The sequence below is a fragment of the Oncorhynchus nerka genome, linkage group LG24 (genome assembly GCF_034236695.1).
Source record: "Oncorhynchus nerka isolate Pitt River linkage group LG24, Oner_Uvic_2.0, whole genome shotgun sequence".
Lineage (NCBI taxonomy): Eukaryota > Metazoa > Chordata > Actinopteri > Salmoniformes > Salmonidae > Oncorhynchus > Oncorhynchus nerka.
Window position 1 is genome coordinate 29989490 of NC_088419.1, and position 26015 is coordinate 30015504.

Sequence of the window (26015 nt, forward strand, 5' to 3'; positions counted from 1 at the left end):
CTAGGTTACAGTAGTGAAACCCCAGTACCGCAGCAGGCGGGCAGGAGGAAGATACCGCCAGCCGCAGCCTGATGTCAGCCTCAGATATCCATCCGCTTGTTAGCGAGAGAGAGGGAGAGCTCTAACCCAGTGCAGTTCAGTTCAAACCAGATTATTCCAGTTCTCTGTGGTTGGAGAGAAGCTCAACTTTATCATTGCACAGACACATGCCCCCGGGAAAGGGTGGAGTGAGGGCTGGGGAACGCTGGGTGGGCCGCGGCTTTCAAAGTTATGTGTCGCTGAAAGTGTCGGTGGTCAGAGCTCCCACCGTGTGAATTGAAGATCTTAGTACATTGTACCGGTCTGCTCACACCACGTGAGAATGTTCTAGGAATGTATAGTAGGGATGTAGACATTGCGAAGATAGAAAAGTACAACTGAAACATGATCAATAGTCTAATCTTCACATTGTCTTACTACATTAAACTTCCCTTTTTTGTTACTCATGAAAATACCCTTTGAAAGTATTTCAGTTAGCAATCTGACTGTTCTTTTTTTATTTAACAATTGACTCCTCAAAGAAAGTCCTCAATGATAAACTGCTTTTGCATTCACATGGATTCAGGCTGCTATGTTAGTAGTTTCAGCATTTAGGAATGTTTCCCATACTTTTCTTTACTGTTATAAATAGTAGAGTAGTAATATTTTTATATACATGTCCAGATCAGATACACAAATGATCTTCACTTTTACTGCGTTGTTTATCTACATTCAGTTCCAAAAAAGAGAATTTAATTGTATTTGAAACTTCAAAAAACAAGAGAATTTAGGGCATGTTCTAAAAAGGATTACAGAATGTTTATCAAGTAGATGCAGAGTTTTACATTCAGACCGTGTGTGTGTGTGATTACACAGCTATTTACTCTCTCGAGTACAAAACAAAACAGTTTCTTAATTCTTCCAAGGTGTGTAATTGGCTACCCTGAAGGCTTTAATGTCTATTTACTGGAGTAGTTAAAAGGCACACTAAACAGTGGAATGGGAAACATATATATATATAAGAAAAAGGCAAGATCATACAAATAGCTCATTATTTCATACGAGTCCAGAAAGTGGCGTGAAGGGCAAGCAGGGTGAAAAGAATCCCCCCTGTGGGCCTGCTGTTTACGAACGCCAAACAGGTGGGGAAGTACCCAGGTGGCCGTGCTGCTCAGCTCCAGGGTGGGCCACATGGGCCTGGGCTTTGGCTAGGACTGGGTCGGTTGGGCCTGCTGTGTGGGCTCTGTTGCATTCACGTGCCTTTGGAATCAGGGCAATTTGATAGGGAAATCTGTCAAATGTCCCTATCATTGTGTACTCTGTGATCTGACAAAGTAATTTCCTGCCTGGATTTGAACAGGCTTTCATATTATAACTGTTTTCAATGCAGATTGATTTGAATATGATACCTTACATTCATGTTGTGTTGTTTAGTGTTATTTGAATGGCAGCAACATTTTCTACAAAATGATCAAAACTGAGCAAGACACCACAGCACTAGGCAATCAAGAGATTGAAACAAGAAAAGTGACTAAGCAGCAAGCTGGTCTTATGTGACCACTTTGTCTCTTCTATTACAATGACAAGCTTACTTTGTCACCAGCGACAATCCCCAGAGAGGCTCAGAGCAAACGGGACTGGAGGAGAAAAACTGCATGGCTGCCATTGTGGGCTGTTTGTGTCCTCGTGGTCATCCAGCCCACTCAGCTCAGACCTGCTGTGGCTGGTTTGCTGTCTCAAAGGAGTTTTCTAATGGAAATATTACAGCACCACCACTTCCCATAATAGTCTGTGGTACTGGATAATCGTCAGGTCCTCTACTTGAAATGGATGGAGACTATGTGACAATATGTTTGTATTGTGCAGTAGCGATGCTTGGGTAAAATCTGTATGTGTTGTAATAATTGCGTTGTTTGCTGTTAATTGATATGCCTTGCGACCGTGACAGGCCAAGACAATAAGAAGACAGTGGCAGAATAAATTCAATCACAAAAGTGGATAGCAACCTCTGTCCACAACGCATGTTGCATGTAACAAACAGTTACATGACCATCAACATGGTTAAGCAAGTTAATGTTTCCGACATTTTCGGACCACTAAACAACTATTGATTTAGAACCACAGAGATTTACCGCAAGTCGCAAAGAAAACAGGATCTTCCTCCACTTTTCCAGCACCATTTCAACTTCAACATTTCAACATCCTCAAATCTCCTCTGCTTAGTCTAATACAGTGACAACTAAAAGATACCAAAAACGATTTAGTCCAATCAACATCAGCTAGATATGACTTGGCTGTCCATAGTTCTGATCTCTGATTGTGTGTGTGTGTGTGTGTGTGTGTGTGTGTGTGTGTGTGTGTGTGTGTGTGTGTGTGTGTGTGTGTGTGTGTGTGTGTGTGTGTGTGTGTGTAGAAAAACATGCTGACTCACCCTACTCGTAGAGAAACGCCAATACCATCCTCCTCTCATGTTGATGAAACAGTCTATCACACTGTCATACAGTACACACTTTTATTTTTTGTTGTCCTAGACTGGCTAAAATGCTTGCTCGCTAGCCTAACTTCCATTCATGAGCAACGTTAGCTAGTTAACATTAGCCTTCTACATCTAGCTACTGTAAATATTGAACTTCCATCCCCTCAGGCCTCGGGCATAACAATGTGGTTGGATCAAAATTGCCGTTATAATTATTGGCCAGTATGGAGAATTAAGTAAAACCACAAGTCCAAATCCCTAACTCCATCCATCGCTAATTTAGGAATGGGACGATTTTCTCTTAATGCTCTCAAAGCTTTTTTTTGTTGTTGTTGTTGCCAGGCCCACTCACAGTTGAGTTCACTGAGTTTAGCTCAAAGCTGATTGTCAAATTTTGTATCATTTTTTTTTTGTCAAGGGAGGCCAAATGCTCGCTGGCTTCACTTGCATTCAATGTTACAGGTATGGGGGATTTTCCGGTGCATGTGTTGTGTGTCTCAGAGTGGTGAGCACAGTCAATGTGGGCTTGGGGAGTTGTGTGTGTGTGTGTGTGTGTGTGTGTGTGTGTGTGTGTGTGTGTGTGTGTGTGTGCGTGTGCGTGTGTGTGTGTGTGTGTGTGTGTGTCAGGGTCAGTGTGGGATTGAGGGAGGCAGTTGCATAGTCCTGTGGATGTCCTTGGACATGCACCTGCAATATTTGTATGTCTGTATACATTTTTGTATCATTTACGCCACCAATATAATCTATTCCCTGGAATATGTGCCAAGAAGGGGAGGAGAAACCAAGGAAAGATGGACGTAGATAGACTAGAAGTAAGAATAGGGAACAATAGTGTCAGAATACCAAAAGATGTGGATGATATACATGAAGATGAGTGACTATATATGGTGTCATACTGAAACTGTATGTAAAGAGATCTCTGATTCTGGGACCGGCAGTTTGCTCCATGGACAGGCTTGGCTTGTTACTTTGTAATAAAGTCTATATTGAATTCACGTGCTCCGGTGTCTAAGAGATATTTTTAAGAAGTATTTCCACGACACACGCGGCAACAAAGTCATACTCGTTTGGACCGTACAGTATCAGATAGATAGATGGCTTACACGTAGAGAGACAGAGGGGTGGTGTTTCACTCGCTCAGTTGCTTTCTCCTGTGAGATACATTCAGCCTCTTGTGAATTGAAGGAATATTATGAAACACAGAGAGATGAAAGATAAAATAATTGATGTTATTATTGTTATTTTGGGGAAGCCTGGCTTCCCTTGGCGTCCATGAATAGACACCACTGGTATTGTGTGACTCTCTGAATAACCCGTTGAATAAAGGCGTCAGCGTGCTTCGGTTTGGCTGAACGAGTGTGGTCGCATACTCCCTTCAAAAAACCTTTGCTTGAAAAATTAGCAATAGTACTGTTTTTATATTTTGAGACGCCATAGCCAGTATCCTCAAAATCCTCAAAATTTGATAACTCAAGAAATCTGTCATTCAATTTGACATCTAACTAAGATGTTTGGTGCATTATTTCTCAGTGAATAAATGCGCATGAAAACGAGCCGTCTCTCATTGAATGACAAGGCTTTATTGAAGAATCCCAACTGTTGACCAATCACCAACGAAGGGTCATAGACTTCGTCTACCAACTTCGGCTTGCCTCAAGAAAAAATGTGTGTGCCCGAACAGCCGAAAAAAAACCTTACCGAAGTCCAAAACAAACAAAAAACGTAGCAAAATGTCATCATAATATATCCACCAACTCGCCCGTTTCGGCTGGGAAGCATGCGGACGCCTTTACCTTACACATCTGACATGCAGTAGCTCGCTTTCTCTGCCCTGCAGGCAACGTTATATTGTTGCTTCATATCTATGTACCATCGTCACTGTGAGAACTCAAACTATTTTACATCTAACTAACAGATTACATTTGGAGTATTTTTTACTTTTAAGCGTTTAAAATAAATCAACCCTGTCCCTCTATTTACTTACTAGCAGTCATTTTAGGTCAGGCATTCTGTAGTTTGAATATAAACAATCTGCCACCGCTGCGTTCATATGCCTGGAGGTTTAGGAAGCTGACATAGCACTGCTGAACACATCCACTAACATACTGAATCATCAGGATTAGATTTATGTAGGTCATCTATTATATCCCACTAAAACAGAGAGGGAATTTCTCCCTAACCAAGCTCTGTCACTTTAAAAAATAAATGTTTCCCCTAAAGCAGATGACAGTAGGCAGGCTTGGTAGGAACTGAAAGTAACTGTCGGAAGTTTACATACAGCTTAGCCAAATACATTTAAACTCAGTTTTTCACAATTCCTGACATTTAATACTAGTAAAACATACCCTGTTTTAGGTCAGTTATGATCACCACTTTATTTTAAGAATGTGAAATGTTAGAATGATAGTAGAGAATTATTTATTTAAGCTTTTGTTACTTTCATTACATTCCCAGTGGGTCAGAAGTTTACATACAATCAATTAGTATTTGGTAGCATTGCCTTTAAATTGTTTAACTTGGGTCAAACTTTTCGGGTAGCCTTCCACAAGCTTCCCACAATAAGTTGGGTGAATTCCTGCCCATTCCTCCTATCAGAGCTGGTGTGACTGAGTCAGGTTTGTAGGCCTCCTTGCTCGCACGCTTTTTCAGTTCTGCCCACACATTTTCGATGGGATTGAGGTCAGGGCTTTGATGGCCACTCCAATACTTTACTTTGTTGTCCTTAAGCCATTTTGCCGTTGGAAGTATGCTTTAGAAGTATGCTTGGGGTCATTGTCCATTTGGAAGACCCGTTTGCGACCAAGCTTCAACTTCCTGACTGATGTCTTGATGTTGCTTCAAAATATCCACATCATTTTCCTTCCTCATGAAGCCATCTACTTTGTGAAGTGCACCAGTCCCTCCTGCAGCAAAGCACCCCCACAACGTGATGCTGCCACCCCCGTGTTCTTCGGCGATTGCCAAACAGTTCACACCAGACCAGCCTTTCAGGTTATGTCGATATAGGACTCGTTTTACTGTGGATATAGATACTTTTGTACCTGTTTCCTCCAGCATCTTCACAAAGGTCCTTTGCTGTTGTTCTGAGATTGATTTGCACTTTTCGCACCAAAGTACGTTCATCTCTAGGAGACAGAACGCGTCTCCTTCCTGAGTGGTATGACGGCTGTGTGGTCCCATGGTGTTTATACTTGCGTACTATTCTTTGTACAGATGAACGTGGTACCTTCAGGCGTTTGGAAATTGCTTGTGGAGGTCTACAATTTCTTTTCTGAGGTCTTGGCTGATTTCTTTTGATTTTCCCATGATGTCAAGCAAAGAGGCACTGAGTTTGAAGGTAGGCCTTGAAATACATCCACAGGTACACCTCCAATTGACTCAAATGATGTCAATTAAGCCTATCAGAAGCTTCTAAAGAAATGACATCCTTACCTGGAACTTTCCAAGCTGTTTAAAGGCACAGTCAACTTAGTGTATGTAAACTTCTGACCCACTGGAATTGTGATACAGTGAATTATAAGTGAAATAATCTGTCTGTAAACAATTGTTGGAAAAATTACTTGTGTCATGCACAAAGTAGATGTCCTAACCGACTTGCCAAAACTATAGTTTGTTAACATGAAGTTTGTGGAGTGGTTGAAAAACTAGTTTTAATGACTCCAACCTAAGCGTATGTAAACCTCCGACTTCAACTGTATATAGGGCCTGTCGGTCTCATCGTTCAACACAAAGTCATTTCGTGGCATGACACTGACCCTCCGGGCAGGACAACTGTAGTGGAGCCTTGGGTCTCTTCCAGATCATAAGCCAACCACCGCTGGCTTACAGTCAATCTCCCAGCTACAACTGCAGGTTTAAGGTAAGACCCAGGCGCAGACAGTGTTCGAAGTAACAACGTTTATTACTCAAACAGGGGCAGGCAAAAGGACAGGTCAAGGGCAGGCAGAGGTCAGAATCCAGAAAGGTGGGGTAAAGGTACAGGACGGCAGGCTCAGGGTCAGGTCAGGCAGAGGTCAGTAATCCGGAAAGGTGGGGTAAAGGTACAGGACGGCAGGCTCAGGGTCAGGTCAGGCAGAGGTCAGAATCCAGAAAGGTGGGGTAAAGGTACAGGACGGCAGGCTCAGGTTCAGGTCAGGCAGAGGTCAGAATCCAGAAAGGTGGGGTAAAGGTACAGGACGGCAGGCTCAGGGTCAGGTCAGGCAGAGGTCAGAATCCAGAAAGGTGGGGTAAAGGTACAGGACGGCAGGCAGGGTCAGGTCAGGCAGAGGTCAGTAATCCGGAAAGGTGAGGCAAAGGTACAGGACGGCAGGCTCAGGGTCAGGTCAGGCAGAGGTCAGTAATCCAGAAAGGTGGGGTAAAGGTACAGGACGGCAGGCTCAGGGTCAGGTCAGACAGAAGTCAGTAATCCAGATAGGTAGGGTAAAGGTACAGGACGGCAGGCAAGCAGGGTCAGGGCAGGCAGGAATGGTCAAAACCGGGGTACTAGGAAACAAGAACTATAGCAAAGACAGGAGCAAGGGGGAAAACGGTGGTAGGTTTGAACAAACAAAACGAACTTGCGACAGACAGAGAACACAGGTATAACTACACAGTGGATAATGGTGAAGATGGGCGACACCTGGAGGGGTTGGAGATAATCACAAAGACAGGTTGTAATTCAAGTTGAATTATGATGCACAGACTTGTCTTTCAATTGAATATGGTTATGCCTGCAGGGATGGCACAGGCATGGGTTTTTTTCTACACCTGTTTTGAAGCGATCATGTTCTGTTTTGACTGAGTGAAGTTATAACACCTAGTAACGTTATATGTCTGCCTGGCAGTCTGAATATAAATTAGAGTATTCACGCCTGGTAAATTTCCTGTAGTGACAGTTTTTCCCCCAGACATATTTCTATCATTGTATATGCAAGTCAACATGTTCTGCTGCGTCCCTCAGAAGTGAGACAGCCAGGCAGGGCGCGGTGTATGATATCTTTCAGATAAGATCCATCAGCTTCAGCAAGGCTGTGGTGAGGAGGAGAACCCCATGTTCTCTTTTTCCGCTCGCATCATTTCACACTAAACAAGTTGAGGTCGCTTAGTACTATTTTTACATGAAAACCAAGCGAGTCAGCATTTTCTCAATCCTGTCACATAGCCTACATAGCACAATCATCAGTAAAAATGCATTGTATGTCATCTAGCTGCCATGAACAGAAGAGAGAGGCCTTTGTGTCAGCACCAGCCACTCTCACACACGCCTACACTCATATAAAAAAGGGTTCAAAAGGGTTCTTCAGCTGTCCCAATAGGAGAAGCCTTTTTGGTTCCAGGTAGAACCCTTTTGGGTTCCATGTAGAATGCTCTGTGGAAAGGGTTCTACATGGAACCCAAAAAGGTTCTACCTGGAACCAAAAATGCTTCTTCAATTTAAAGCACAAAAGGCTGGACAGGAGGACAGGCAGGCGATTCCTCAAGGGTCATTGAACCCAGCAGGTTGTCTTCACATACTGAAAATAACACTTCCTCCATCTGATTGAGACCAATTCAGCTTTATGAGCTGCCAATGTCTTAGGACGGAGTCACGCTTGGTCTGTTTGGACAGGGTGTCCAGATCTACATATCTTGCATTACTCATCTCATATGTACTGTATATACTGTATTTTATACCATCTATTGCATCTTGCCCATGCCACTCTGTCATTGCTCATCCGTATATATTGATATGTATATATTCCATTCCTTTCTTATATTTGTGTATTAGGTAGTTGTGGAATTGTTAGATTACATGTTAGATATTGCTGCACTGTCGGAACTAAAAGCACAAGCATTTCGCCACACTTGCATTAACATCTGCTAACCATGTGTATGTGACCAATACCATTTGATTTGATCTGGGTTGTGAAGAGGTGGAGGGTAGTGGTGAACTTCAGATGCATCTGCTGAGGTAACGCTCTGTGACAGATCACTTTCAGAGAGTGAATTCCTGGATTCCACTAGCTCATTCCTCATGAGCGCTAACCAGCTAAAACAGTTCTGTTTACCTTCTGAGACCTCAGGCTCATGGTAACGGAGAGGTCGTAACCCCTTATGTAACACACTCGCATGTGAGCACAAGTGCAAGCACGCACACGCATGTGCACACTCACATACACACTCACTCTCTACATCTCTACAACTCAAATGTTAGATCATTTGTTAAATTTCATTTTATAAGAAAGGAACAAGGGCTTAGTGTGGTTGAAGATGACCCAATTATTTTGTTGTTGTATCTTATTAGCAATGTAGGTTGTTTAGTTGGATGTTGCGTTGAACTGTTCTGACCTTAAAATTAAGTAGAAATCATGTAATCTAATTGCATGCTTTTTTAATGTGACTTCTAAGTAGTTAATGGGTATAATTACTGTAAATAAATCAAAAGGGTTGCAAAGGCAAAATGGGTTAAATGATCATATGATGTCACATGATCAACAATGGATCCATGTGACTTAATAGTCAAGAGGGACTTCCATTGTTCATCCATGGCTCCAGTCCATTCCACACATTGCATAACAATAACCTGTCGTCTCCTCTCTTTACCCAGGTGTGGACATCCTGAAGTTGGTGGCAGCTCAGATTGGCAGCCAGTGGATCGACATGTACCAGTCCCTGGCCAATGCCACAGAGCGCGAGGTGGCAGCCTTCTCCAATGGCTACCAGTCGGACCACGACCGGGCATACGCTGCCCTGCAACACTGGACCATCCGCGACGGGGACGCTAACCTGGCCAAGCTCATCAACGCCCTGCACCGCCACCGCCGCATCGATGTGGTGGAGAAGATACGGGGCGTCATGGAAGACAATCCTCAGGTATGCTCTACTACAGTACCTTGAATCTCTGTCATAAATAATATGTTATGTATCCCAGTGTACTCACCCATCTTGAATCACAGGTGGGCTCTTTGGACTAAATGACACTCCTCATTTATGAGTCTTCAGGCTCTCATATTATCTCATTAAATCTCCAGTGTACCAAGTCACTTCACATGCACACAAACATAGAAATCACATATGGGATGCCAACGTTAGTTTTAAAGAAGTCACAAGCGGGGTGGCCAACCCTCCTGCCTTGCCCTTTTGACTGTCCCGGCTTGGCCTCCTAGCGCTATAGAGGTCAGAGGGAACAGTTAATCGTTCATCGCCGTCCACTTTTCTTCTTCTCTTTCTCCCCTCTGTCAGATACATTTCATATTATCCCCATGTCCAGTGTCCTTGTCTGCTCAAGGTTAGATTCTTACAGTTAAGGACTTGTCATAGTCCTCTTAGGAAATATATTGAGACCCGTCGATATCTTACAGGCTGCCTTTTGTAATTCTGCTTGTCATCACCACTTAATAATGTTGGTAATATATGGTGTGGTTTATCTCAATCCATGGTGGATGAGATGGCAGGTAATACATCATTTGGTGAGGGAGGGAATAGGGAAGCAGAAACACAGGAGTAGGGAGCATAGTGTGCTGGAGGCTCCTCCCTCGCTCGTCTCCCATGTTCCCTCAGTAAACTTTTGGACATTACTACAGGTTTTCTCCTTATTCCATTAAATTAGCACTGGGTCATGTGGCGTAAGTGACGTGAGAGTAAAAAACACCAGGAAATGATCATACATCTGTCATGTGCCTCATTGGTACCAGACAGAGTGTACTGTAGGTCTACACGTATGGTATTCCTCCTTAGAGAGCTATAAAGTTCAACTGTGTGCTTCCATTGACATAAGACTTCCCCAGCCGTGTGAGTCATAAAGGAGGTCTGTGTGTGGTGATTCCGCCAGAGTGGGCTGGCTGTCTTATGTGTGGGAGGAATGGAGCCAAGGAAGGAGGGAGAGAGGGAGGAAAGTAGGGAGGGAGAGGATGCATTTTCCTGCTGCCACCCCAGTCTTGTTTATTCATTAAGACACAGTTTGGAGCTAAGCTCCGTGACTGGGTTATTTTTACACAAACCACAGGTGGTGAGCCCCAAACATTGCTAATCTCACTGCCTCCCCAGTTGATACTCTCTCATTCCAATAGAGTGATTTCATCATAGCTCTAAGGCAAGGAGCCTGAAGAGGAAAGGACAGAGGCTGATCCAGGTTATGTGTGTGTCAGCATGTACATGTAATACTGCATTTAAAAAAATTTAAAAAACATGTATTTCACCTTTATTTCACCAGGTAAGCTAGTTGAGAACAAATTCTCATTTACAACTGCGACCTGGCCAAGATGAAGCAAAGCAGTGCAACAGAATTTGCTGAGTGGAGTATTGGAAGCTATTTTGTAGATGACATCGCCGAAGTCGAGGATCGGTAGGATAGTCAGTTTTACTAGGGTAAGTTTGTTGGCGTCAGTGAAGGAGGCTTTGTTGCGAAATAGAAAGCCCATTCTAGATTTCATTTTGGATTGGAGGTGTTTGATATGAGTCTGGAAGGAGAGTGTACAGTCTAGCCAGACACCTAGGTATTTGTAGTTGTGCACGTATTCTAGGTCAGAACCGTCCAGAGTAGTGATGCTAGTCGGACGGGCGGGTGCGGGCAGCGAATGGTTGAAGAGCATGCATTTGGTTTTACTAGCTTTTAAGAGCAGTTGGAGGCCACGGAAGGAGTGTTGTATGGCATTGAAGCTCGTTTGGAGGTTAGTTAACACAGTGTCCAAAGAAGGGCCAGATGTATACAGAATGGTGTCGTCTGCATAGACGTGGATCAGGGAATCACCTGCAGCAAGAGCGACATCGTTGATGTATACAGAGAAAAGAGTCGGCCCGAGAATTGAACCCTGTGGTACCCCCATAGAGACTGCCAGAGGTCCTGACAACAGGCTCTCCGATTTGACACACTGAACTCTGTCTGAGAAGTAGTTGGTGAACCTGGCGAGGCAGTTATTTGAGAAACCAAGGCTATTGCGTCTGCCGATAAGAATACGGTGATTGACAGAGTCGAAAGCCTTGGCCAGGTCAATGAAGACTGCTGCACAGTACTGTCTTTTATCAATGGCGGTTACGATATCGTTTAGTACCTTGAGCTTGACTGAGGTGCACCCATGACCAGCTCGGAAACCGGATTGCGGAGAAGGTACGGTGGGATTCGAAATGGTCAGTGATCTGTTTATTAACTTGGCTTTCAAAGACTTTAGAAAGGCAGGGCAGGATGGATATAGGTCTATAACAGTTTGTTTCTAGTGTGTCACCCCCTTTGAAGAGGGGGATGACCGCGGCAGCTTTCCAATCTTTAGGGATCTCAGACAATACAAAAGAGAGGTTGAACAGACTGGTAATAGGGTTTGCAACAATGGCGGCAGATAATTTTAGAAAGAGAGGGTCCAGATTGTCTAGCACAGCTGATTTGTACAGGTCCAGGTTTTGCAGCTCTTTCAGAACATGCAGCTCTTGCATGTGTCAGCGTGTGTTGGTATGAGTGTGGAGCATGATGTCCTCATGTTTTAGTTTGCAGATGACCCACTCCTCCAAGTCATAGTCCCAGGGAGAGGTGAGCCATAGCTGCTGAGTGAGTCTCTCCTCCAGCCCTCTGTCTCAGCTGGTTACAGCCTGACTGATGTCACTGCATTGTTTGTGTTAAATGAGTCCTACCCATAAACCACTCACGCTGAAGGGCCTTGGCACAATGTAGCACTACACACCAGGACACAGAGATCATTTTACTGATAATGCCACTGAAAAAACAGTTTTGCCCAACCATATGTTCAAAATACCAAATAATGTGTTTTTTCTTTCCACTGTCTGTTTCATTGCCGCTGATAAGGTCTAGGGCACGTGTTACGATGATTTAGACAGCAAGGAACCTGACTTACAGTACATGTACTTGTTGTGATTTTAAAAGAGCCGGCAGACAAAACACCCTCCTCGCCACCGCAGCTAGAAGTGAAATGAGAACCAATCTGCTGAAGTTGGAGCATCAATCTGCTCAGCATGTTATGTTGCAGTAGGATATGTGTTTTCTATGGGAGGTGTTTCTGGGGCTGTCTCCCTCTTTCCTCTGTGCCCCAGATAGACACGTTTAAACCTGCTATAAAAGCACTCAGTCATCTGAATGAGGCATATAGACGCAGAGATTAAACAAACGTTGGCTCTCTGTGGCATGGAAGACCTCAGGTCAACTTCCCATAAACTGCTTTAACAGAATGAGTTTAGAGTTTTATTAGTCGTAAGTACAGGATACATATGGTATATACTGTCCAACGAAATGCTTATTTGCAGGTTCCTTCTCGACAATGCAACGTGTGTCTGTGGGGATGATTGTATGTCTGTGTGGGAGTGTGCGTGAATGAGTGTATGTGTGCTAAGGTGCAGAGAGTCAGTCCAGTTCAAGTGTTCAGCAGTCTGATGGCTTGTAGATTGAAACTGTCTCTGAGCCTGTTGGTGTCAGACCTCATGCTCCAATACGTCTGCCCGATGGTAAGGGAGTGAACAGCTCGTGACTGGGGTGTGTGGGACCCTTGATGATGCTGCGGGACTTCCTCAGGCACCGTTTCGAGTAGATGTCCTGGATGGATAGGAGCACAGTCCCAGTGATGTACTGGACCATCTTCACCACCTGCTGGAGTGCCTTGCGGTCGCAGATCGATTGAGTAATTCCTGTACCAGGCCATGATGCAACTAGTTAGGACGCTTTCAATGATGTAGTAGTATTTGGAGAGGACCCAGGGTAGCATTCCTAATTTCTTCATCCGCCTTAGAAAGTAGAGGCGCTGTTGCACCCCCTTGACAAGAGTGGTGGTGCTGGTCCATGTCAAGTCCTCAGTGACGGCGAGGAACTAAAAACTACTGACTCTATCTACTGCAGTCCCGTTGATGTGTATCGGGACATGTTCCCTCCTCTGCTTCCTGAAGTCAACAGTCAACTCCTTTGTTTTGCTGACGTTGAGGGAGGGGTGGTTGTACTGGCACCACAATGCCAGTTCACATACCTCCTCCCTTATAGGCTGACTTGTCCTTGGTAGTTATCAGGCCTACAACCGTGGTGTCATCAGCAAACCTGATGATGGAGTTGGTGTCGTGCAAAGCCACACAGTCGTGGGTGAACAGGGAGTACAGCAGAGGACTCAGGACACACCCCTGGGGGGCCCCTTTGTTAAGAGTCAGAGTGAAGGAGGTATTGTTGCCAATCATCATAGCCTGTGGTCTAGTCTTCAGGAAGTCCAGGATCCAGTTGCAGAGGGTGGTGTCCAGATCCCAGGGCCCTGAGCTTGGTGTTGAGCTTGGAAGGAACAATAACGTTGAATGCTGAACTTTAGCCAATGAACAGCATTCTCACATAGGGGTTCCTCTTGTCCAGAAGTGTTAGGGCTGTGTGAATAGCAATAGAAATTGTTTAGTGCTTCATTGGTTGTTGGGTTTATCCCCAGTTGGGACAAAGGTCCCTACTACTTTGAACACCAGAAAGACAGTGTGGTTTCTCTCAATAGCATCTATCTAACTAATTGGTTTCAGGACAGCCAGTAAATATGTTATGTGAGCAGGGGGAGGAGGCGGAGAAGTAGGAGGAAACCCCTTCATCACTTCTGTTGGGGAAGATGTTAAGTGTCAGCTGTAACATCAGTGATTGCAGTGTCCCATGGCTCCTGTCTATGACAGAGAGGCAGAGATAAGAGATGCCTTTTTTATATTGTTATTTTATTTCACCTTTATTTAACCAAGTAAGCCAGTTGAGAACAAGTTCTCATTTACAACTGGGACCTGGCCAAGATAAATCAAAGCAGTGCGACAAAACCAACAACAGAGTTATACCTAAACAAACGTACAGTCAATAACACAATAGAGACAAATGTATGTACAGTGTGTGCAAATGTAGAAGAGTAGGGAGGTAAGGCAATAAATATGCCATAGAGGCAAAATAATTACAATTAAGCATTAACACTATAGTGATAGATGTGCAGATGATGATGTGCAAGTAGAGATACTGGGATGCAAAAGAGCAAGAAGATAAATAACAATATGGGGATGAGGTAGTTGGGTGTGCTATTTACAGATTGGCTGTGTACAGGTACAGTGATCGGTAACTGCTCTGACAGCTAATGCTTGAAGTTAGAGAGGGGGATATAAGTCTGCAGCTTCAGTGATTTTTGCAGTTCATTCAAGCATCTGAATGAGGCATATAGACGCAGAGATTAAACAAACGTTGGCTCTCTGTGGCATGGAAGACCTCAGGTCAACTTCCCATAAACTGCTTTAACAGAATGAGTTTAGAGTTTTATTAGTCGTAAGTACAGGATACATATGGTATATACTGTCCAACGAAATGCTTATTTGCAGGTTCCTTCTCGACAATGCAACGTGTGTCTGTGGGGATGATTGTATGTCTGTGTGGGAGTGTGCGTGAATGAGTGTATGTGTGCTAAGGTGCAGAGAGTCAGTCCAGTTCAAGTGTTCAGCAGTCTGATGGCTTGTAGATTGAAACTGTCTCTGAGCCTGTTGGTGTCAGACCTCATGCTCCAATACGTCTGCCCGATGGTAAGGGAGTGAACAGCTCGTGACTGGGGTGTGTGGGACCCTTGATGATGCTGCGGGACTTCCTCAGGCACCGTTTCGAGTAGATGTCCTGGATGGATAGGAGCACAGTCCCAGTGATGTACTGGACCATCTTCACCACCTGCTGGAGTGCCTTGCGGTCGCAGATCGATTGAGTAATTCCTGTACCAGGCCATGATGCAACTAGTTAGGACGCTTTCAATGATGTAGTAGTATTTGGAGAGGACCCAGGGTAGCATTCCTAATTTCTTCATCCGCCTTAGAAAGTAGAGGCGCTGTTGCACCCCCTTGACAAGAGTGGTGGTGCTGGTCCATGTCAAGTCCTCAGTGACGGCGAGGAACTAAAAACTACTGACTCTATCTACTGCAGTCCCGTTGATGTGTATCGGGACATGTTCCCTCCTCTGCTTCCTGAAGTCAACAGTCAACTCCTTTGTTTTGCTGACGTTGAGGGAGGGGTGGTTGTACTGGCACCACAATGCCAGTTCACATACCTCCTCCCTTATAGGCTGACTTGTCCTTGGTAGTTATCAGGCCTACAACCGTGGTGTCATCAGCAAACCTGATGATGGAGTTGGTGTCGTGCAAAGCCACACAGTCGTGGGTGAACAGGGAGTACAGCAGAGGACTCAGGACACACCCCTGGGGGGCCCCTTTGTTAAGAGTCAGAGTGAAGGAGGTATTGTTGCCAATCATCATAGCCTGTGGTCTAGTCTTCAGGAAGTCCAGGATCCAGTTGCAGAGGGTGGTGTCCAGATCCCAGGGCCCTGAGCTTGGTGTTGAGCTTGGAAGGAACAATAACGTTGAATGCTGAACTTTAGCCAATGAACAGCATTCTCACATAGGGGTTCCTCTTGTCCAGAAGTGTTAGGGCTGTGTGAATAGCAATAGAAATTGTTTAGTGCTTCATTGGTTGTTGGGTTTATCCCCAGTTGGGACAAAGGTCCCTACTACTTTGAACACCAGAAAGACAGTGTGGTTTCTCTCAATAGCATCTATCTAACTAATTGGTTTCAGGACAGCCAGTAAATATGTTATGTGAGCAGGGGGAGGAGGCGGAGAAGTAGGAGGAAACCCCTTCATCACTTCTGTTGGGGAAGATGTTAAGTGTCAGCTGTAACATCAGTGATTGCAGTGTCCCATGGCTCCTGTCTATGACAGAGAGGCAGAGATAAGAGATGCCTTTTTTATATTGTTATTTTATTTCACCTTTATTTAACCAAGTAAGCCAGTTGAGAACAAGTTCTCATTTACAACTGGGACCTGGCCAAGATAAATCAAAGCAGTGCGACAAAACCAACAACAGAGTTATACCTAAACAAACGTACAGTCAATAACACAATAGAGACAAATGTATGTACAGTGTGTGCAAATGTAGAAGAGTAGGGAGGTAAGGCAATAAATATGCCATAGAGGCAAAATAATTACAATTAAGCATTAACACTATAGTGATAGATGTGCAGATGATGATGTGCAAGTAGAGATACTGGGATGCAAAAGAGCAAGAAGATAAATAACAATATGGGGATGAGGTAGTTGGGTGTGCTATTTACAGATTGGCTGTGTACAGGTACAGTGATCGGTAACTGCTCTGACAGCTAATGCTTGAAGTTAGAGAGGGGGATATAAGTCTGCAGCTTCAGTGATTTTTGCAGTTCATTCCAGTCATTGGCAGCAGAGAACTGGAAGGAAAGGCAGCCAAAGGAAGTGTTGGCTTTGGGGATGACCAGTGAAATATACCTGCTGGAGCACGTGCTACGCGTGGGTGTTGCTATGGTGCTACGGGGCTTTACCTAGCATAGACTTATAGATGACCTGGTTCCAGTGGGTTTGGTGACGAATATGTAGCGAGGGCCAGCCAACGAGTGCATACAGGTCGCAGCGGTGGGTAGTATATGGGGCTTGGTGACAAAATGGATGGCACTGTGATAGACTACATCCAGTTTGCTGAGTAGAGTGTTGGAGGCTATTTTGTAAATGACATCGCCGAAGTCAAGGATCGGCAGGATGGTCAGTTTTATGAGGGTATGTTTGGCAGCATGAGTGAAGGAGGCTTTGTTGCGAAATAGGAAGCCGATTCTAGATTCAATTTTGGATTGGAGATGCTTAATGTGAGTCTGGAAGGAGAGATTGCAGTCTAACATGACACCTACAGTGGGGCAAAAAAGTATTTAGTCAGCCACCAATTGTGCAAGTTCTCCCACTTAAAAAGATGAGAAGCCTGTAATTTTCATCATAGGTACACTTCAACTATGACAGACAAAATGAGAACAAAAATTCCAGAAAATCACATTGTAGGATTTTTTATTCATTTATTTGCAAATTATGGTGGAAAATAAGTATTTGGTCAATAACAACAGTTTATCTCAATACTTTGTTATATACCCTTTGTTGGCAATGACAGAGGTCAAATGTTTTCTGTAAGTCTTCACAAGGTTTTCACACACTGTTGCTGGTATTTTGGCCCATTCCTCCATGCAGATCTCCTCTAAAGCAGTGATGTTTTGGGGCTGTTGCTGGGCAACACAGACTTTCAACTCCCTCCAAAGATTTTCTATGGGGTTGAGATCTGGAGACTGGCTAGGCAACTCCAGGACCTTGAAATGCTTCTTACGAAGTCACTCCTTCGTTGCCCGGGCGGTGTGTTTGGAATCCTTGTCATGCTGAAAGACCCAGCCACGTTTAATCTTCAATGCCCTTGCTGATGGAAGGAGGTTTTCACTCAAAATCTCACGATACATGGCCCCATTCATTCTTTCCTTTACACGGATCAGTCGTCCTGGTCCCTTTGCAGAAAAACAGCCCCAAAGCATGATGTTTCCACCCCCATGCTTCACAGTAGGTATGGTGTTCTTTGGATGCAACTCAGCATTCTTTGTCCTCCAAACATGACGAGTTGAGTTTTTACCAAAAAGTTATATTTTGGTTTCCTCTGACCATTTGATATTCTCCAAATCTTCTTCTGGATCATCCAAATGCTCTCTAGCAAACTTCAGATGGGCCTGGACATGTACTGGTTTAAGCAGGGGGACACGTCTGGCACTGCAGGATTTGAGTCCCTGGCGGCGTAGTGTGTTACTGATGTAAGGCTTTGTTACTTTGGTCCCTGCTCTCTGCAGGTCATTCACTAGGTCCCGTTCTTGTGATCATTTTGACCCCAGGAGGTGAGATCTTGCGTGGAGCCCCAGATCGAAGGAGATTATCAGTGGTCTTGTATGTCTTCCATTTCCTAATAATTGCTCCCACTGTTGATTTCTTCAAACCAAGCTGCTTACCTATTGCAGATTCAGTCTTCCCAGCCTGGTGCAGGTCTACAATTTTGATTCTGGTGTCCTTTGACAGCTCTTTGGTCTTGGCCATAGTGGAGTTTGGAGTGTGACTGTTTGAGGTTGTGGACAGGTGTCTTTTATATTTAGTTCACACAGGTGCCATTAATACAGGTAACGAGTGGAGGACTAAATGACTTAAATGTAATGTAAATGAGGACAGAGGAGCCTCTTAAATAAGAAGTTACAGGTCTGTGAGAGCCAGAAATCTTGCTTGTTTGTAGGTGACCAAATACTTATTTTCCACCATAATTTGCAAATAAATTCATAAAAAATCCTACAATGTGATTTTCTGGATTTTTTTTTCATTTTGTATGTCATAGTTGAAGTGTACCTATGATGAAAATTACAGGCCTCTCTCATCTTTTTAAGTGGGAGAACTTGCACAATTGGTGTCTGAGTAAATACTTTTTTGCCCCACTGTATGTATTTGTAATTGTCCACATATTCTAAGTCAGAACCGTCCAGAATAGTGATGCTAGTCAGGCAGGCGGGCGGGTTCAGGCAGCAATCGGTTGAGGAGCGTGCATTTAGTTTTACTAGCATTTAAAAGCAGTTGGAGGCCACGGAAGGAGTGTTTTATGGCATTGAAGCTCGTTTGGGGGTTTGTTAACACAGTGTCCAAAGAAGGGCCAGATGTATACAGAATGGTGTTGTCTGCATAGAGGTGGATCAGATAATCACCAACAGCAAGAACGACATCATTGATATATACATTGAAAAGATCTGCCCTAGAATTGAACCTTGTGGCACCGCCGTAGAGACTGCCAGAGGGCCGTACAACAGGCCCTCTGATTTGACACACTGAACTCTGTCAGAGAAGTTGTTTGTGAACCAGGCGAGGCAGTAATTTAAGAACCCAAGGCTATTGAGTCTGCCGATAAGAATGCAGTGATTGACAGTCGAAAGCCTTGGCCAGGTCGATGAGGAACGGCTGCACAGTACTGTCTTTTATCGATGGGGGCTGTGATATCGCTTAGGACCTTGAGCGTGACTGAGGTGCACCCATGACCAGCTCGGAAACCAGATTGCATAGTGGAGAAGGTACGGTGGGATTCGAAATGGTCGGTGATCTGTTTGTTAACTTGGCGAAGATTTTTAGAAAGGCAGGGCAGGATGGATATAGGTCTATAACAGTTTGGGTCAAGAGTGTCTACCCTTTGAAGAGGGGGATGACCGCGGCAGCTTTCTAATCTTTGGGGACCTCAGACGATACGAAAGAGAGGTTGAACAGGCTGGTAATGGGGATTGCAACAAATAAACAACACACCCAGTGTCCTACATAACCAAAGTGATGCTAGGGTGTCTCAGTATTAGCACTTATGTCTTGAAACTGCAACATATGAAGATTCACTTCAATGGTAAAGGCTCTCTTTACTCACAATCTCTTACGACATTGCAGTTTTTTCAGAGCCTACTGTATTTTTCTGCTGAATAGGGTTTATGAATAGACATGCAACACATCTCTCCACAATTAGTAATTACTCACTTGAATTATTCACAGCCACTCTGCAGGGAATTATTATTAAGCAGATTCACTAAAGTGTTGTTTTTGATCTAATTAAAACGTAGATGTTCTTTGAGTCTCTGATGCCTCAGTAGTTCCTCCCTACACAGGGCCTGACCCTCTAGTGTGTTTATTGTGTGTTTGAGTGTGTGTATGTGTGTGCGTGCATGCACCTGTATGTTGGTGTGATGAATGTCACTGTCCCTAACCTGGGATTTTATCAGGGCTGAGTGGTTCTGTGTTACATGCTATGTCAGTGACTCGGCCAGATCACACTCTCTCATCTAATGACTCAGTCACTGGCTACTAACTGACAACTCAGAGAAGCTTCTGGAACAGTGACACCATTTCCCCTGTTTTCTCCTAACTCTCCATGATGAGTCTTTTCTTTGTAGCCTCTAGGGGTTTCTCTTGAGGGTTAGTTGGTAGGTTTTGTAACATTTGTTTGTAACATAATTTGGCTGTTCTCTGTGGGAGGCGGGAGGGAGCAGTGCTCTTAGCATAGTAGATGTGTGTCATCCACCACCTAGTGCACAGACTAACTTGTTATTGAATAGGGGAGATAGCAGGGGCTGCATATGGGTCATACATACACACAGATGTACAGTAAGGGAAGTCTGTCTGATGCCACATCGAGCTGTTTTATATCAGATTTTATGTTAGCATCAGAAGTTTTCCACTGCGTTCCTGTGAAGCCATATTGAACTGTGTTTTATTGGATTTTTAACACTGACGGTTTTCCATTGCATTTCCATCACCTGTATGAAACGCCCTCTACCATGTCCTTTGTGCTTCACATCACAGAGCAAAGCCTTTCTTTCCACAGTACCGAAGACAAATATTATTCTACCATGAGCTCATCCGGTCTGGTCACAACCAGTTCACACCATTACCATACCAAATAAGACTGTTATTTATGTCTTCCCTGTGCCCCAGGGCAGACACAGTGGTGTACTATGCCTGTTAGTGTGTGACTGGGCACATGTGGTCCGTGGGCAGTACATTCCGGTCTGTGCAAGTCCACAGAATCCCTTTCGTGGCTGGCTGGTTGTGTACGCTCCCTGAGGCAAGGAAGAGAGAGGCGCGCGAGTGTGGGTGGTCTAGGGGCTGGGAGGTTGGCCCCGCTGTGTCACTCGACCCGGGCTGCATGGGGCTGGGGCTTGGCACACAGGAGCTCCCTGTCCTGTCCCTGTGCTCTGTCCGGACACCAGAGTGACTCAGGACACTGCTTTCTCAGCCATTGTTTCCCGACAGTGACTCTGACCCGCTCTTTCTCTCTGTCTCTCTCTCGCCCCCCCCCCCTCTCTCTATATATATCTCTCTTCCTCCTTTCTCTCTCTCTGCAGTTTGATCTGAACCAGCTGATGACCGCTGTGAATGTAACCCCGAGCCACAGTCCTGTCCACAAGCCTTTGGATTCTCCTAGGGTGCTGGTGGAGCAGTCTCCTGTGCACCGGACCAAGGGTTTCTTCCCCGATGAATCAGAGCCCCTTCTCCGCTGTGACTCCACCTCCAGCAAAGACTCCGCCCTCAGCAGGACCGGCTCGTTCATTACCAAAGGTGAGCACATATGACGCAGTCCTGTTTCAGGAACTATGCTAGACAACGTCTCTTACAGAGGTGATGTATTTGCGTTTACTGCCCCCTTCTGGTTACCAATTGCACCTGATTCTATACTCCATTATAGGAAGTCATCAACTATGAAAACTTGGGCCTCCCGGGTGGCGCAGTGGTTAAGGGCGCTGTACTGCAGCGCCAGCTGTGCCATCAGAGTCCCTGGGTTCGTGCCCAGGCTCTGTCGTAACCGGCCGCGACCTGGAGGTCCGGGTTAGGGAGGGCGTGGATGTCCTTGTCTCATTGCGCACCAGTGAATCCTGTGGCGGGCCGGGCGCAGTGCGCGCTAACCAAGGTTGCCATGTGCACGGTGTAGCCTCCGACACATTGGCTTCCGGGTTGGATGCGCGCTGTGTTAAGAAGCAGTACGGCTGGCTGGGTTGTGTATCGGAGGACGCATGACTTTCAACCTTCGTCTCTCCCGAGCCCGTACGGGAGTTGTAGCGATGAGACAAGATAGTAGCTACTACAACAATTGGATACCACGAAATTGGGGAGAGTAACATTTTTTTTTTTAACTATGAAAACTTTGAGAAATAAAGGGAAACACCTAGTGTTGTGTCTTTGGCCGGATTAAGTGCTATTCTATAAAATAATTTCTCCGTAATTAATATTACCTGATTGAGCTAATCATGTAAATGTAATTAACTAGAGAGTCGGAGCACCACGAAATAATATTTATAGAGCTGTTATCTTCCGAATAAACTCTTAAAGACCTAGTAATATTTTACGTCAATAGCAGTCAATATTAATCGTCATTTTTAATTCAGTCTCTTCTGAAAGTTGTAAATTCTCGGTTATCTGCACGAACCCTGGCTAATAAGTTGAATCAGCAATACAAAATTGGGTTTAATTATTTATTTACTAAATACCTAACTAATCACACAGAATTACACATACACATAATTAATCATAACTTGATTACAAATGACGTCATAAAGGAAAACGTCCCTAGCGGGCGGAACAGATATGACAGCTTGTTAGACAAAGGAAAATGGTCTTTGTTTGAGTGAAAGAGCGGGAAGACTGAGGAACAAAGGGCGAAGCTGTGCTATCGTAAATACAATATCTTATGCATTCTAAATTACCGCCCATTTGGAAAAGGAAAATGCAATAAATGAGCTGCACTTCAGTAGGTTGGTGGTAGATGGAAGGCCATGTTGCCAAACCGAGTCCTTTGTCTTTTGAAGAATGTCTCTGCTGGTAAACGTTGTAGTAACGTCGTTGTGTGGTAGACGGGATACTCTGTCTGTTCCTTCCTAACCTGTGTTTGCAGCTGCTTTTGCTAACTCAACGGCTAGGAGGTATCACTTCTGTAGTGAATATGAGTTCAAAATTCATACCATTCGCAACCAAAGCTCTCGCTGATGTTGGCTTCGTTCTGTAGTTATTATCTGAACCATTCTGACATCGGACCGTCGTCCTCACATCCTCGGAACAGGAGGTTATATTGTCATCAAGGCTTTATATAGGAAGGGAGAGGAGGGTGTGTTTGAAAAGTTTTATAGCCTATGTCCCTTCACAGGGGCGGGCCACTGATTGAGCAGAGCCCTATCTTATGAAAACCCAAATCTCACATTTTAGAAGCTAAAATCACATTTCATCCCATCACAAATCATTTCATTTTCAACCATTTAAATTGAACTACAATTCCATGTGAATCCGATAACTCTGATGTGTAGACTTTCCACTGTAGAGTTTGTCATCTTATCATTGATGAGAATGTCTCAGATGACAACCGAACTGACATCATATTCATTAAGTACCACCGCATATGTTCAATTGGTCGGATTACCAGAATATAGTTAATTTCCCCCCACCTTCTGATGTTCCTAGAATCTCTATGTTAACCAAGGGTTTTGCAAATGTAACATCAGTAGGGTAGAGAGAGGAAAAAGGGGGGGAAGAGGTATTTATGATGGTCATAAACCTACCCCCAGGCCAACGTCATGACCCTAGTCAGTTGCGCAACTGAATGTATTCAACCGAAATGTGTCTTCCACAGTTAACCAAACCCTTCTGAATCAAATGTATCTTAGTCAACATAAGGATGACTGGGCTTTTATTCCCAGTTAGTCATTCCCAATTTCATATTATATGGGCAACAACAAGCTGTAGCTAACATCAACACTATGTTGTAGTCTGTCCTCCTCCTCATTCTGACGTTGTTTTCTTTCCCCTCATCTCTTCCTTTGTGACATCCAGAGAAGAAAGACACGGTGCTACGTCAGGTCCGGCTGGACCGGTGCGACCTGCAACCCATCTTCGACGACATGCTGCACATCCTAAACCCTGACGAGCTGCACGTCATCGAGGAGATCCCCATGGCCGAGGACAAACTGGACCGCCTCTTTGAGATTGCCGGGGTCAAGAGCCAGGAGGCCAGCCAGACCCTGCTGGATTCGGTCTACAGCCACTTGCCTGACCTACTATAGACTGCTGCTGTGGTGCTATAGACCTCTACTGTGGTCAGGGGACACCCCACTTCCTTCTACTGCAAACCCTTCCTTCCCGGGTGTGGCTACCTGGGTGTGGCTTCCTCTCTTGCCCCCCCCCCAAGTAGTGAGAGACTACTTGACTCTGGCTACAGTTACCTACTCGCCTTCGAGACCTCCGATGGGTTCCCCTTGGCGATCCTCCATTCCTAGTAGCCTGACTGAGTCCCCCACTCCTACAATAATTAGGGAGCCTCCCTCCCCTCTCTGGAAGTCTCCTTCCATCACTCCCCCCATATTGAGGGAAGGGGACCAGGCTGTCCCCATCTCTCACCACGTGGCAAGCCTGCCTGCCTGGAGGAAGGGCAGGACAGAGGGGCCAGGCTCTGTACCCCAGCCTGGAGTTCTGGACAGACAGACACCTCGATACCACCACCACCATCACCACTATGCTCATTAAACCCTTGCTATTGCACTCGTGTCAATGTAGCGTTAAAACAGTGTTCTCTTGACATTTTGGGGCTTATTGTGGGTGTATCAGCCAGTGCTATAAACCAATATTCACTCATTCATGCAAGCAAACTTCAACAACACACACTCATGCACAATGTCTAACAATGTAAAACATACTATGACGCACACTCATGGTGCGCAATGTCTAACACTAATAGTATGTAACATGATTGATGCACTAATTCTTGTTCTTTGAGTAACATAACCATTTAATTGGTATGCATTCTGCCACATGTGCTTCAATGTCTCTTTGAAATGCTGTTTACTAACATTTCACAATGTATTATCATTTTTAGATTTGAGATTTCTTAGCAACTATGTTTGTTTCCCAGCTTCGTGTAATGAGACCATCTTACTGGATGTAAGACATGCATAGTTATTCTACTTGAATCTGACTGTCACCTGGAATGTGGAACTTGATTAAAACAGAAGATAATGTACAACTATAGTTCCTTCCAGATCTTAAAAAAGCACCACCAAAAAACATGTTGCTGTAAAAGGGTCAGTATTCAACTCACAAATGCTATGAAAGGAACACAGACTGTCTTTTTGCCAGGCCAGTAATATCAAGCTACTCTGGTGCTAGACTTGAAATTCTCTGGTTGTGCATAATACTAGGATGATATTGGGGGGGGCTTGCTGGACATTGGCTACTGAAGTATTCTGGACATTGTGGAGGGTAAAGAAGATGCAGCTGCTGTGGACTGTGCTGGACTGAATTGAAAAGTGCTGTTTGAGCTATCCACTTCTCTGTTGGGTCTAATGTAAGAGTGCGACTGTGAGCGTATAGTATGAGTCTGAAACGTTGAAGCTGAGGTTTGAATACATGTACTCTGGTGGCTGTTTTAAAACTTAACACGTGTAACGTTTACTATTATGTAACCTCTTAAATCAAACCAATTAAAGTTCCAGAATTTGTCATAATGTGGAGTGTGCGTCTTACTTTTATGCCATATTTACTGCATTACTCTTTCAGCAATAATTTTTTACAGTAACTTGTTTTATACTGTTGCTCATGATATAGCACAAACCCTAGTGTGTGATTTTGATATTCATTATGTCCGTTTTCTGAAGGTAGTGTTGGTTACACTTTCTCTTCCTGATAAGAAAATACTCCTGTTTCCTAAATTCTTCTCGTGCTATTGTGGGGCTGGTACTTTTCCAAATTCAAGGAGGTGAGGAGCTAAATGTTGATATTGAAGCTGCGCAGTCTTTCCTGTAATGTGACACGGATATAATGGGGTGGCGTTTTACTGCAAAGGCTGTTATTGTATTTAGTCTCCATAAAATCTGTATTTAGTAGATGTATTTAGTCTCCATAAAAGACTGGCTGGTGTTGTCTGTGTGTATGATAATAGGTAAGGGAGATGGAACTGGGTCTGGGGAGGGGTAGGCTTCTTTCATCTCCACCCAGTCACTAGCGTATTGGAGAGAGGACAAAACATCCCTGCTCTATTTGATCCTGTAGGTGTCTCCGTGCTTCAAAATGTGCACAGTATGACAGCACAAAAAGGAAAGAAGATTCAGTAACAACATACTAGTTTAATGTTCAGTCATAACCACTACATATCTGTCTTGGACAATATCTCCATAGATCGTGATATAAATGACTTAAGTAAAAAAAAATACTTTAAAGTATTTAGTAGTTT

The 26015-nt window shown here is 44.4% G+C and overlaps 1 protein-coding gene across 1 annotated transcript in view; it reads left to right on the plus strand.

Annotated features, from left to right (window-relative positions):
• tnfrsf21 (tumor necrosis factor receptor superfamily, member 21) overlaps positions 1–25290 on the plus strand; it is a 41068-nt gene extending 15778 nt beyond the window's left edge. The window contains exons 4-6 of the mRNA XM_029631479.1: positions 9060–9325; positions 21151–21364; positions 23624–25290. Coding sequence (XP_029487339.1) covers positions 9060–9325; positions 21151–21364; positions 23624–23853 — 710 coding nt within the window. The 3' untranslated portion in view covers positions 23854–25290. The remainder of the gene's footprint in view (positions 1–9059; positions 9326–21150; positions 21365–23623) is intronic.
• The last annotated feature ends 725 nt before the right edge of the window (positions 25291–26015 follow it).